General features: G+C 42.4%; 1 protein-coding gene across 1 annotated transcript; it reads left to right on the top strand.

Moving 5' to 3' along the window:
- Window positions 1-7,382: 7,382 nt before the first annotated feature.
- vax1 (ventral anterior homeobox 1) lies at window positions 7,383-14,336 on the top strand. The gene is made up of 3 exons (XM_071541629.1): window positions 7,383-7,596; window positions 9,694-9,881; window positions 13,758-14,336. The coding sequence occupies exons 1-3, from the start codon at window positions 7,383-7,385 to the stop codon at window positions 14,334-14,336; spliced, it is 981 nt and encodes a 326-aa protein (XP_071397730.1).
- Window positions 14,337-14,740: the final 404 nt, after the last annotated feature.

Genomic DNA, 14,740 nt, shown 5'->3' on the forward strand with positions numbered 1-14,740 from the left:
AGAATATGGAACAACATTTCTTTCACGTAATTATAATCACCAATTGATACAGTACAAAATGATCCACAGATATTATTTGTCAACTAGGAAATGTGGTCAGCGGAGGATGATCCCAAGCCCAATATGCTTTCTGTGTAACCAAAAGACTATTGGTACGTATGTACACATGTTTTGTGAGTGTTCTTCAGTTAAACAGTTTTGGAGCCAAGTGATTGAGTATCAGATATCATTGGGGTTCAGATACCGTGCCTCCCAAACATTGTATTGCTGAACGATGATTCTTCTCTTAAATTTATTAAACCATCAGAAAAGGGTTCTTTTTGCTGGCTTAATTGCTGCCAAAAAAAATCCTTATCAAAAGATGGATACCCACACATACTCTATCAATCAATGGATATCTTCCTATCATAATGTACTAGACTTAGAATTGTCAATTGCATCTGCAAACAATGCTAAAGGAGAAACATTAGCAGCCGTTAAAAGAGCTGCTGACCTGGGGATATCTTTTACGTAAAATATGATTGTAGATATGTCTATATTTTTATGCGAGGAAGGGCGAGTTTGAGGGGGTACATGCCTAGTTTTGTGTACAATTATGATATGTTATATTAATATGCGTATGAATAGATGAACTTCTACGATTGCAGATAAGCAACACTATCTATATTATTTGTGAAGCGGCAAGAGGGGTGGGGGGTTTTTGTATTTATGTGTGTGTAATTTGTATATTTGTATGTTTATGCCACCTTGTGAGGATGGCGTGGAGAAACGAATAAAAAGTTTGTCACAAAAAAGGAACCTAAATTTGGAAATAAATTTACTCTATCAGGCCATTCACTTATACTTATGAAGGCTGTGTGAGGGTGGGCCGGTGCTGAGTGGTAGCTAGTTGGCTATTAGCTACTTGCATGATAGTTAGCTAGTATCACTAGGGTAACTTAAAAACACCTATCGAAGCATTATACGCATATCATGGTCCTGCCTGCAACCCACACTGCATCTCTTCTTTGCCTATCTTTGTCTGCTTATCTCTGTTGTATAAAACTGGATGATGGGCAGTGAGGTCAACACACCGAAAGCAGCGTTTCTGTTGGCCGGCTGTGCAGTTTCGTAGCAAATCAATGAACTCCGCATGAACGCAAGACAGGCTGGAAATGATGTTTTATAGTGGAAATGAACGAGAGGCGAAGCAAATGTTCACATACATTGGTGCATAGTCTGACCTCAACTTAGCATCGCTGAATTGACCTATACACCCACACCACAGCAATCTTTTTCAGGTGCTTCTCCTTTTTCTAGCCTTGTTGTCATACATTTCATTATTTGCGCACAGCCAATTTTCCAATGGATCTCCATGATGGCTCACTGTGTGCTCCGGCGGCCAATGATCTCTCTCTCGAAGGAAACGATTGTGCCGTTTGCATTCAAAGTGTGGTGTTACATCACTTCACAACACTGGAATCTAGCAAGGCGTCGAGTAGCTGCGTCTGTGTAACTGTGTCTTATTACACAATGACAGGGAATGAAAAGAATTTAGATGAAGAAAGTCCTGTTCTTAATGGACTTGATTTAAAAAAAAAAAAATTCAGACTAATGTTGATAGCTTACTGGTGATTTCTGCTTATTAGATATACTGGTATGTTAAACATACAGAAAACATCTCAGTGCTATTGTAGTAATCCGCTGTTGGCAATACAATATTTTATGTGTGACATACCAGACAGCCTAAAAGCTGCAACAAAGCCTTTGCAGTAATTGATTTTTTTTTTTCTGTACATTCTCCATGAGTAGTTTTAGATAACACTCTTTTGTCCCACGGATAGCGCCTTGCTGTAGTAATTGCCACAGGTGTAATTTGAGCAGTTCTTTTGTATCTCTGCAACAGTTATGTCCCCATTGTCAGTCATAGTGTGTGCACGCAGACTAAAGCGTGAGGGGAACAATGGAAAGCACCATAAAAGCTTTGAAAATAAATCATGTTTTTTTCTTCCCCTCTCTCACCACTCAACATACCATTTGTCAGACCACAGATGGATTTTTTTTTAGCAGGGCAAATCTTTTGGGAGTGTTTGGAAACACGGGAAGCCTAACTCTGTGAGGCAGCGCTGCTCTCTGTTTAACCTCATCTTAACTGTGTTGCGTGGTACAGAATTACAGCGGATTATTCCTGCTGGGAGTTGTACCGATTATGGAGCGTACAGTTGTCGAACAGTAACCGCTGAGAGGCCAGCACACTGTGTGAATGAGGGCTTACCTATTGGAAATGGTCCACTCACTCTTCTCTTCATCTCTGGCTCCCTCCTTCTCTCTTTCTCTTTTTTTCTGTCCCTGTAACAAGCTCACAAAAGGGAGTTCAGAATGGGCCTCATGGTAAAGCTATGCTAAGATACAGTATTATTCTTACTTATCCCTTTTAAAGGACTTGAAGGCAAGATTTAGTCAGGCCCCGAGAAATGAATGAACAATCAAGGCCTGTTATTTGTATTTTCCAACATAGACTTTCATACATGTTCAAGTTTTCATCCAATTTTTACATCATAGGACCCCTGAGGTAAAACAGTGTTGGTTCCACAGCCGACAGCATAAACTTGTCTCTTGTCTATAACACATTAGCTGAACAGATTAGCTGAAAACCCTCAGTGCCCATAAACAAAAGAGTTGTCATTGGCCTGAGAACATATGGTGTCCACCACCAGAACCCAACACATAAAACCATTAATCCCAATTATTAGCTCGGTTGTCAGAACTGCTCATACTTTAAAGCCTCTGCGTAATGTGTAAACCTCAATAGCTCCAGTGGCGTGAAGTGTAATTGGGAGGAAAGTTTGTTTTCACAATACAATCAAGTAACCACAAGCGCACTATTATATGGCACCAAGGATTTTGGACCAGAAAAAAAAAAAAAAAAAAAAAAGCAGGGATAAAAATTCCAAGCTCGCCATGAAAACCATCAGCACACGACAATTTTCGAGCTCAGCTGCCAACATAGTCCTCCTCCATAGATGGAAACAAGCTCTTTATTTCGAGAGTTCAAGAACAGCTTGCTCTCTTACTGTGGAACATAATCACCACATTTGTAAACGTAAAGCAGGGCTCTGAATGTAGCCATTCATCTTGAGTTGCCATGTTGTCGATTAGACACCGAGGCTCTCCAAGGCCTGTGCTCTCCACAGCAACTTACCTTGTATTAGAGAACCTAAAAGGCTTTGCCAGAAAGTGCCAAGTAGCATTAGCTTTGGGTCAAAATAACAGGGCTACAAAGGGAGAACTTACTAATTAGGCATTAATAGCTTGTTAAGCACATGATAGTTTTTCTAGTTTGCTTCCTATTGTGTTAACAAACTATTTATGGATGCTGCAGTAGAAGTGCCTATGCTGTGGCAGAAAAGAAAGCATTGGAAATACAAACATGTTGACACCTGGTCAAGTTCTGTGACAACAATAACCATTTCCATCTTGGAAATAGCTTGAAATTTCACACCCTCATTCAGCCTGGCCAATTGGAGCGGCTTGGGGTTTGATTTGATTTCCTGGGACCCTGGTTTGCAAGACACATTGATTTCAAACCACACATTAAATGTGTTTAGAGGACAACTTTGATTTCCGGTCTTGATGGATAGAAGCATAATGAAATCTCCGCCGGGCAGGTTGCACGTTCCAGCATGGCACATCGCTCAGCCTGTACCAAACAATGTCACTGAACCCTGTTGTATTAAACATGATGACTGTGATAGTGATGATAATGTTGGTGATTCACCACCGGCCTGTGGTGGTTCGGCCATTGTAAAGCTCTGTGTTGTGTGCGTATGTGTGTGGGTGGAAAGTTGCCTCAAATGTTGGATGTTTCTATTGTAAATATACATGAAGGAATATATATTCAAGCCTAATGCAGAATGTGCGATTTCATTCGTCTTTGGCATTTGTTATGTGGGAGATGGTGCAACGTGATTGAGGTAAAACCGATGGCCAAGTTGAAGCCATTCTCCGGTCGCGCGATGCAATTGGTTGAAGGACTAGGCTGTGTCCCTCATCATCCAATACTGCACCAATATGCCTTAACATTTCAAGTACAGCCATAAAAATGAAGGCTCTTCAGAGGTTCTCTTGTTAGGACAGTGGGTCTATATACAGCCGTATTGACTCAAATGACCCTCTGATCTGTTAAAGGTGCTATGTGTAGCATTTTTAAACATCAATATATCATTGTCAAATTAATCGTGATATCTTGGTATAATTGCTGTAAAAAAAATGAGACCATGAAACGGCTGATAGTCTCTTTCTCACGCCGGTGGTATTATTAGTGCTGGTGTTTCTCAAAATTAACACCACATTTCCCATAAACCCCACTGCTTCCTATGGCAAAGACTAGAGGATGTTGCTACTTGTCCCCCCCCCCCAACCCACCCCTCCCTGGTGTCAATCTGCATGCACTTTTTTGAAGAAGAATAAGAGCAGATAATTGATAAATTGATGTTTCCATCTGTGTTTTACTCCTTCTACCATCTGCCATTGCCAGAAACTCTGAAAGCTTTAGCTCCATTTGGAAGCAGGGATTCTCAACCTTTTTCATATCAAGGACCCCTAATTTAGTCCATATTAGGCCCACGGACCCCCATTTGATGAGATTTCGTCTCTCAAACCCAAATCTGAGAATATTTTTATTGTTAGATATGATTTTGTCCACAATTCCATGACTATCTGTATTGTAGGTAGAGAGATAACAGAGAAACTATGATCAGAACAGTCATTCTTCTGTATTCTCTAACTGTGTAAATGAAATAAAGGTGAAGTTTAACAATTAGTCAGTTTCCTGGGGACCCCCTGAAACTCCCTCAAGGACCCCTGGCGGTCCCCGGACCCCACGTTGAGAACCACTGCTGCCACAGCGCCAAAAAGACTTATGCTATGCTATGATACAGGCCTGATGAACTGTTTTCTGGTGCTATATAGAACCCTTTTTGTTAAGAGTGAAGAAACCTAGCTGATCCAAGGGCACAGTGCAGGGCCGAAGTCGAACTTCAGTGGGCTCTCTTCCCCTCTTGTGTTCATGTTAGTGACTAGAACTATCCCAGTTGTTGCTTGTGTTTAACATGATATTCATGCTCGTCTGTGACGGTTTGCAGGACTTGCATATGTAGACAGACACGCCATGTTAATTGTGTGTCTGTGGTGTGTGTGCATATATGTACACATGTGTCGATGTGCACAAATCCTTTGGAGGGCTACCATAATTAAAAATGTGCCGAACCGTCAGTTTGTTTTAAAATACATGAATCAATAGCTTAAAAAACATTAGCTTGAAACACAGTTTTAGTAAATTACCGTGAGAAATATTCTGCAATCCAATAATTGTCTTGTGTTTTTGATCAAATACAACAAAGTACATACATTACTTCCATGGTGTGTGATATGACAAGGTTTACATGTTGATATATGCACGCTGTAATCTTCGTACATCGCTGCACCGGGTGTGTGATATTTTTTCGAGATTTGGCAACCGAACGCAGCCTTTTCTCCTTCCTCAGCCATTGTGTGGAGCTGAGAGGCCAAAACGCTGCATCCTCAATCTATTTCCCAGGCTGGGGGCTCTGCACCACAGCTTGAGACGCCCAGGTGCCCTTTAGTCGCTCCCTTTATAGCCCCCTTTTTACCTTTCTCAAACAATGGCTCCTTCCCCACTCCAAGCAGCAGCCCCCCAAACACTCAGTGAATAAAGTTAGTCCAACATGCGGCCCTTAAACCCACCCCGAGACTGCTGCCGGGCAGCCACACTCACAGGATTGTTTGTTAATAGTCCAATTAGATAATTGCCATCTTTCACTCCTTTTCCTCTCTGTTTCCCATAAAGGCATGAATGGCACTCAGGGAGGGGGGCAGCCTGAAGAGGGCTTCTGGCCGGCTAAGGTGACAAGAAGGGCCAGAGAATGTTCCTTGCACTAGGTCATTGGTTTGAATTGAATCATTGTAGCCTAATCAATGGTCTTATTGGATTACTGGCCACTGCTGTGTTCAGAGATATTGTTGCACTGACAATGAAAATAGCTAAGAGTTGGTGGGAGGGTGGGTGGGTGGGATGGGTAGTGGGCTGGAAGGCGAGTGGTGGAGAGAGGTAGGGGCCATTCCAGGGGTATGTGTGTGTGTGAGAGAGAGAGAGTGTAGGCAGTCTAAGCACTAATGACAAGTTTTGTTCCCCTTTTTTTTGTGTTGTGCAGATGCGTAGGTTAAGATTATGAGAGCCGCAGACAGCTTCTGGGGGTGCAAACATATGAATACCGAGGGATGTGGCATTAGTGACCGGGACCTCACCGGGGTTTGCTCTCCATAGCCGTCGTTCGCTGAAATGAATGACGCAGGACGACACGGGAAACTTTAACACAATTCCCATTAAAAGCAGAGCAGAGTCCCGAAACTGGCCGGGGTCGTCATTGGCTTCATAAATTTCGATCGAAGTGGATTTGTTCTTTATCTTCTCCACCTCTCTCTTGTTTTCTCCCTCTCTCTCTCTCTTGCTCTCTCTCTCTCTCTCTCGCTCTCTCTGCCTCTCTCTCTCTCTCTCTCTCGCCCTACAATAGCATAGTGGCGAGGTCTGCACGTTGCAGAATTCCGTTGATTGGCAAGAGACCCAAACGGGAAACGTGATCAAAGTTCGCCGTCGTGCTCCAGCAATCAGGTGCGGTGTGAAAAGTCGGGGGTGGGGGGGGGGGGGGTGAGAAGAGAAAAATGGCCGGCCGTGGTCCGCGGATGGAAGAATGAGGCGCCCGGGAACTTTTTTCCAGGTCTGGAAGAGTCGTACCCCTGTGATTGTGTGTGTTCATATGGGGTTTAGTTATGCTCGGTCGCGAGACAAGACCAATCATTTGTCTTGATTCCCTGGGCTGAGAGCGGGCGAACTGAGGGGGACGGGACGAGCGAACCCCTCTATCAAGACCTGATCTATTTCCCCAAACAATTTAGTGTATTCATGAGGTTACGCAAATGTGGAGGCAGCGAAATTACCGTAATCAATTGAAACGGCGAGTGCGCGTCCATGGCTCTGATTATTTGGAGATCATCTATCAGCCTGATGTCTATGTAACAAGGCAAGGGGGGCATTAAATCACTGTTGAGCTTCACTGAGAAGTCCATGATCATTGGGCAAGGGAGTTTGGTCGGCGATAACAGGGCTCCTTGGTCGGGCGAGGGAAGTGGCTCACCGAACATTAGGTAGCTGACTCTACCCCTGCTGAAAGGTGCTGTTTTTGAAACTAAAACCCCACACTGTCGGGACGATCCGGTGTGCCGTATTCTCCGTAATCTCTCCTTTTTCCTCCCCCCCCCCCCCCCACCTAACAAAGGAAAAAAAAGAGGCGGACGAGCGGACGGTCCAAGAGGATAAACTGAGCATGGAGGTCAGGTACAACCAAGAGACGGAAGGGATGGTGCTGAAGAACGGACTAAAGGAAGGGAAGGACGGCAAGGACTCCCAGGGCAGCCTGTCCAAGACCTTCCTCAAGGAGCAGCAGGACTCGTTTTCCCCCTCGGGGACCGTGGACAACTGCGAGAAGAACAGGGGGAGCACAGGGGACCCGGACTACTGTCGGAGAATACTCGTCCGAGGTGAGGCTTTTCTAATAACTTGCGGTGGTGGGACTTAGGAGCTCATGTACATCCGTCTGAGGAAAGAAGATTAAATTGTAAGATTCACAGGCGTTTGGCAGCCGTTTTAGAGTGAGGAAACCGAGGGAGAATCCTGTTAATACAAAGTTTTAAAATCTTTTCTAATGTCAGCTATGGATGTTTGATGTGTGGTAAGAGAGTGGACAATTAATTGGATTTCCTTTGAAATTATGGCTGGCAGCTGGTGGCAAAATTTCCTCTTAAATGTAAATTAGTTATGATTATGTTAGTTTTGCTTCATTCCCATACCTGGAACCAGGGAAATTAGGTATGAAATCTTGCTTGTGCTCTTCAGCCAACTTCCGGGGCATGTTTTGGTGTGAGTACAATAACTGTAATATAAAAATATAAAAGAAAAAAAACAATACTATTTGTCATGAAAAAAGTTTTAACTGCTTTTAAAGTAATTCATCTTTGCTACAAATACTTGCTGCATTAGCACTTTTGGAATTTTGGAATTAATCAGTTCATACAACAATTCTCATTTTATATATGTCATTGTCCTTTCTTGAAAGCATTTAGATGAACTAGAATTGCTTAATTTCAGATTTCATATCTGCATTACACGCAATTTTAAGTAATCCTTGAATGAGCCATTCATTGTTTATTTTTCCTCTCGTGTAAATTTAAATGTATAAATGCCCAGGTATTTTAAGAATAACATATATAGGTTTTTTTATCTGGTCATTTACACATTTTAGATAATAACAGATATTATAGTCAGAAATATTAAAACGTATAGAAAAAAGAAAAATATTGCAATATTTGTTTTGATAGATATGTCAGTGTCAATAAATTAGTCAGTTATGGAGTTGCGTACATGAGTGCCAGCTGGCTGGAGAGTTTGCAGATAATTTATTTAATTTCTTTGATGCAGTGTTGGTCCAACATTGAGAGTGTTTGAAAACAAACCCTAAATATAACTTCACTAACAACATGGGATTAGTTACACAAGATATAATGACATAGGACAGGCATACTAAACAGAATGTAGAGAAAAATCTTTCTATCGTTGTATTCAAGTATTTTTATTGGATATATATACTCTTTAATGCGCATTTCCAGCTTCGATGTCAATAATCACAAAATCACAAATTATAAATGAATTTCTGGCAGCATCCACTTCAATTTTACGTGACAAGAAACATTCGATTTTACATTATGCTCTATTCAATACTAGTTTTCTTTATTCTAAATTTAGTTTTTATTATGCTAAATTCAGGACTAGTTCTTAAAATCCACACACCTCTTAAGCAGAGGTAGGCTGATTTTAAATTGTGGCAGCAATACACTTTGTCGTAATTAGTAGTTTGTAATAATGTGGGTACGTATTACATAAATGAACTGAAATTGAAGCACGGCACATTTCAGTCATTTTTATTTATTTATTTTTATTCAGTAACATTGTACAGAATTTTCACATATCAGTGGATGATTTTCTAAACTGTCCACAAATTAGCAGATATTTTTTTAACCCCCAAAAAATCTGAAGACACCTCAACTTAATTTAAACCAAATCAGGAAGGTTTGACATATTCCATCCAATGTTAAAATATTGTTTATATTTATGGATTGATAGTTATCCATTAATTATTTAAAATGTAGGTACCTGTACTGATTAGCAATTTAGGTTTGCAGATTTTCATATATATATTTAAAAGGTTTTATACAGATATTTTTTATATATGTATGCTTAAGTAATATATTAGTTAACCTTACAGAAGTTGTGCCCAAATCCAAGTACACTGAGTTACATTTAGCCTAAATTGAACCTGTGATGGCAAAAATCAGAAATTGAGAAATTTGATTCAGTAATAATAATATTAATAATAACAATGATAATATTATGATTGTGATGATGATGCTTTAGCTAATAAACAGACAATTAACAACAGGCAAATACTCCCAAAAACCTCCCAGACTACAGCATAGCAATATTTTCCATGTATCTGTTCTCTTTTCTTATTTTGCTCTACTCTTTGATAAAAAAAAGTTTGTTGAATCAAAGCCCCGGTGTGCATCGGTCCATCCTTGCAGATGCTAAAGGCTCCATCCGAGAGATCATCCTGCCGAAGGGCTTGGATCTGGACCGGCCCAAGCGAACCCGGACCTCCTTCACCGCGGAGCAGCTCTACCGGCTGGAAATGGAGTTCCAGAGGTGCCAGTATGTCGTCGGGAGGGAGCGAACAGAACTGGCCCGCCAGCTCAATCTGTCTGAAACTCAGGTAAAGGCAGCGTACATCACTGGAAGGGCCACATTGTAACTTACAGTGTACCATTTTCCAGTCCTTCATACAACTAATTTATTCCATGCAAACTTAAATAAATTGGTTTCATAGAGGATTGGAAAATCGCAAGTGCAAAAGACAGTGTGGATGCTTTTCTTTTTAATAGATGCAGCACTAATCTAAACTATACCCAAGATTTCCTGATAATGTGAATTTTATTGGATATTTCCTTTCCTTGCCTATCTATTCCAGTCAATTTTACCGTTTGAAATTGAATATTACCATCTATTTTGACATAAGACAATCATGTCTGTCAGGGACAAAATATTAGGACCACTTCCTTTTTCCTTGAAATAGACTGACCAGGTGAATCTAAGTGAAACTGATGACTCTTTTGGCCTGATTTTATCTATCATGAAGGGGAGATGTAGTTGAATGAGACCTGACCGGTTAAGAGACTTGTAAGCCTTGAGACAATAGAGACATGGATTGGCACAACTCAATATGAGGACGGTGGTCCTAATTTTAAAACATATGGATAAATACGTGAATAAATAATTTTGATACAGACAAAAAAAAGCTCATATATATATACACTGTAGTAGCTCATGTAGCAGCTGAGTTGGGAGCTATTTTAACACTAGAAAGCCAAGCTGGCATCGGTTCTCGCATTGAAATATCTCAAAGTGTCCCTCCATGACTTCTCCTAGACCCACAAATCCTTGTTAGATTTTCAGAATTACACAAGGACATACTAGCTCTAATTCTATTTGCCCCCCCTTAAATGGACGGCTTGTCTGCTTTCCCTCTTAAATCCATCGGCCTTCCTAGTGTTAATATAGATTACGAGCGTTTCGTTTTAGCGCCTGAAGCTGCTAAAATCACCTGTTGTGTTGATGTCAGTTTCGTTACCATGGCGTATACTGACAGCAGAGCGTTTCATTCATTTAGTGAAACACAAAAACAGCATAGTTCTGGGGGGGAAAAAAACACAAGCTTTTCCTCCTCGTGCGTAGCGGCGGGGTCAGCGAAAGGTCACGCGGCGCCCACTGCGGGTGAACTGGATTTGACACCAGATAGTCCCCTCTTCTCGGGGGTCACCCCTCCGTACGGTTTTTTACGACTTCGGGGAGATCCCACGCTCTCTCTCTCTCTCTCTCTCTCTCTCTCTCTCTCTCTCTCTCGCGCGCGCCCTTCAAAAGCTCTGCCCCCGACATATTTTTCAGCAGGAGTTTTTTTTGATTTATTTATTTGATCCTGCGAGCCGGCGTAATGGCAGCCGCGAGCTTCGTTAACGGCGAAAAAAACGCCGCCGCCACGAATGTTTCGGGCGAGGCTAAGCGAGGTCGACTCGGAGCGGGGAGGTCAGCGGGAGCGGGGAGGCCGAGAAACAATAGCCCTTTTCGCACCGGGTGACACCTAAAGCAGGACGTTCACCCGTTTGTTTTTGTACAACCAAACTCACTGAAGTGCTTTTTTTTTTTTTTTTTTTTCTAATAATAATGCGATGCAAAATTTACAAAACATTTGCTTTAACTTGACTAATCTTTATTCTGTTTTCCCTTCTCTTTCCCACTTGACCATACACAATTGCGGCTTTTCTTTTTTCCACATACATTCAAAACAAGCTAATTAATTCACAAGGGACGTGATTTTGCTTCATAATAACATAAAGGTAATGCAGATAACAGCCTTCGCTCCCTATTTAGGCAGGACAATGGTGTTTGGATTTTCTTCCAATGTCTGCTTCATGTCTTGATGAAGTGCCCTTTAATGACAGCATCATGAAATTAACATTTTGTTCCCAGGCTCTCGTGGGGTGTTACATTAAGGAATGACAGCCATTTGCTGAAGTGTGCACACCTAATCATCTTTGTTTGAGCTACCGGCTTCACCTTTTTTATGCAGTGAGAATGTAATCCTCTAAAATGGACGAGATGTTCCCTCTGAGCGGCTTTTTATGTCGGAAACAGAAAATATTGGCCGTAGAGCATATTTTCCTGAGATAAAATGGTTGTTAGCAGTTGGTGAAGAGTTAAACCGGCTGTTGAAAATAAAGCAAAAAAAATATTCAAATGTGATTGGACTAGCAGCAATGCTGAGATAGGAGCTCGCCACTGATTGGTACATGTACGCTAATTATGGGCCGTATGAAAGCAATCAGGTATGATTGCAGGAGACTTATAGAGAAAATTTGTAGTATTTCTAAGTCTCGTAGTAAACAGCGGCTTAGAAAATTGTGTTTTTGTTTCATTTTTGCCATTCATTCAACTAGGAAATCATGTTTTGTGATTATGGATATTTCAAAATAACAAAATAGATCTGTTGAGACAGATGAATTACTATTGAACATGTGAAGTTAGAGGGTTTGTGCTCTTGCCACAGTTCAATCAATGGCTTCAATAGGCGCACCTTCTTCTTTCTGTCTTTCTAGGTGTGGGAATTTATTTTGACTTGTGTTTTGTGTACTTGATTTTTTTTCTTTTTTGCCCTTATGCTTGCCAGTGCTGCATGTACACCCGCTTATAGGCGCTTTTGCTGCTCACATATATGGGATATAGTCCCACAAGATCATCAAAAAGATAGAATTGTCCATGGAGAATGATTGCTAGTGAGGTATAACCTAAGCATATCATAATACTGTCCTCTATAAAAAAGATTTATCCAAAGTGTACAAGGTGTTATTACTTCATAGACTGGGCCTAGAGGTTGAATAGGTCAGTTAGGAGTGACACACATTATGGCATTTCTCTTCCTGCCCCATTTTGGCTCCCGATCCCTTGGTTTGAGCTTCATGGTGTTAGAAGTTGAGAAAGATAAGACGTAGTTTATGTGTGAAGGCTATTTTTAAGTGGAGCTTTGATTGAATTAACTGACTGAATGTTGGGATATTTAAGCAGCACAGTGGGTCCTCTTCCCCATGATTGAATGAAATCACTGCAGCTTTTGGTTGCAATCAAAGTCTACAATCATTACCTGGTGGACCGCTTGCGTGCGTGTGTGTGTGTGTGTGTGTGTGTGTGTGAGAGAGAGAGAGAGAGAGAGAGAGAGAGAGAGGGAGAGAGAGAGCATGCCTGCATACTTATATATAGTGAGTACTTGAAAGTGTGTGTGTGTGTGGGTGGGTGGTAAAGGGGTTAGGTTGCAAACAAAGGCGTTGCATAAAAACAATGATATGTTTGGACTGATTGAATCAACTTAATCTGTGAAGATGTGCTGTTGTAAACTAGCTCATGGTGTAATTCCCTCCTCACTAATACTGAGATTAACAGATTATTGCTATACTGTAATCACAGTTCTTTTTCTAGTTGTTGTCCATGAATGTGGCCTATTTGCCATCAACAGAAAAGTTTGGGGTTTTTTTGTTTCTTTTTTACATAGTTGCAGCAAATTTCTGCTATGGCTATATGCTGAAGCACATTTCTATATAAATATACATAAACCGGGTGGTATCCCGGTGACTCGGTTTGTGGAAGTGCATACCGCATGATCGTGATGTCCTGGGTTCAAATCTGATCCCAGACCTGTCGTCCCCCTCGCTCTCTCTCCCATCTACTATATCTATGAAAAGCAAAAAGGCCCAAAAAATAATGTTGAAAAAAAAAAGATATACACTGAACATGGCATTCTGGTGGCTAAGTTGGCTACCATGTATGCCATGTAACCACAACATCCTGGGTGCAACTCTGACCCTGGGCCTTCGCTGCATGTCCCATCTCTCCCTGCTGTAACCTATCCAATAAATGCAAAAAAAAAAATGCCAAAAGAAAACCATCTAAAAAAAAAAAAAAAAAAAAAGCATATACATAAACTATGGGTTAACTCTTGTTTGTCTCTTTCTACTGTCCGTGTCCCCCCCCCCTCCCCCTCCAGGTAAAAGTTTGGTTCCAGAATCGCCGCACCAAGCAGAAGAAGGACCAGGGCAAGGACTCGGAGCTGCGTTCGGTCGTCTCCGAAACGGCGGCCACCTGCAGCGTCCTCAGACTCCTGGAGCAGGGCCGGCTGCTGACCCCGCCGGGCCTGCCGGGCCTCCTGCCCCACTGCGGCAGCGGCACGTTGGGCTCGGCCCTGCGCCCCCCTACCATGGCCATGGCCAGCAACGGCGGCGGCGGCGGCGTTGGAGGCGTTGGAGGCGGAGGCGGTGGAGGCGGAGGCGGGGGCGGGGGCACCGGGACGGCGGCCGGCAGCCCTCCTCTACCCACCGTCACCAGCTCGGGGACGGTGGCCGCGGGGCTGCAGAGCTCGCCGGCGGCCCACGGCCTCTTCAGCTTCCCCATGCCCTCCCTGCTCGGGGGCGTCGCCACCCGCATCTCCTCTAACCCGCTGTCCATGGCCGGCTCGCTGGCCGGCAACCTGCAGGAACTTTCGGCCCGCTACCTGAGCTCCTCCGCTTTCGAGCCTTACTCGCGGACCAATGGCAAAGAGTCCATGGACAAGAAAGTTCTGGAATGATAGCTTTTTCGTTTCTACTTTACAAGGATTGTTTTGGGTTTCCCCCCCCCCCCCCCCTCTGGACGCGTTTTGGTTGTTTTCTTGGCTTTTATTGTCTTTGTTCGGTTTTTGCTCAATCTCTTTCACCTGTCTGTGTCATGTTTGTTCTGTAGCAGTTCATGTAATCTAGTTGCACATCTGGCGCCTCGCACAAGGAGGAAAAACAAAGACGTACACATGCTCATCTGACAAAGACAGGGTGGCGGTGGAAAGATTTTGCACAAAATTTTCATCTCCCTCTTTTGGGACTTTGCTACAAAGGTTTAGAGGAAACACATTCTCAAGAGATTACAGAAGGATCTTTCAGGTTCTTGTTTTACTAATTAGTGCTATCTATTTATCCGTAACGACAAAATACAAAAGAG

The sequence above is a fragment of the Centroberyx affinis genome, unplaced genomic scaffold, assembly GCF_046629955.1.
Source record: "Centroberyx affinis isolate AG114_WGS23_722 - 3 ecotype Tasmania unplaced genomic scaffold, CSIRO-AGI_Caff_v1 ptg003915l_1, whole genome shotgun sequence".
In the NCBI taxonomy this organism is placed as follows: domain Eukaryota; kingdom Metazoa; phylum Chordata; class Actinopteri; order Beryciformes; family Berycidae; genus Centroberyx; species Centroberyx affinis.

What these genes read in the sequence shown, in the direction of transcription:
- vax1 (XM_071541629.1), top strand. Translation starts at nt 7,383, where the DNA reads ATGGAGGTCAGGTACAACCAAGAGACGGAAGGGATGGTGCTGAAGAAC. An exon ending in TCGGAGAATACTCGTCCGAG is followed by an intron (nt 7,597 to 9,693) that starts GTGAGGCTTTTC and finishes CCATCCTTGCAG; the next exon opens with ATGCTAAAGGCTCCATCCGA. An exon ending in TCAATCTGTCTGAAACTCAG is followed by an intron (nt 9,882 to 13,757) that starts GTAAAGGCAGCG and finishes CTCCCCCTCCAG; the next exon opens with GTAAAAGTTTGGTTCCAGAA.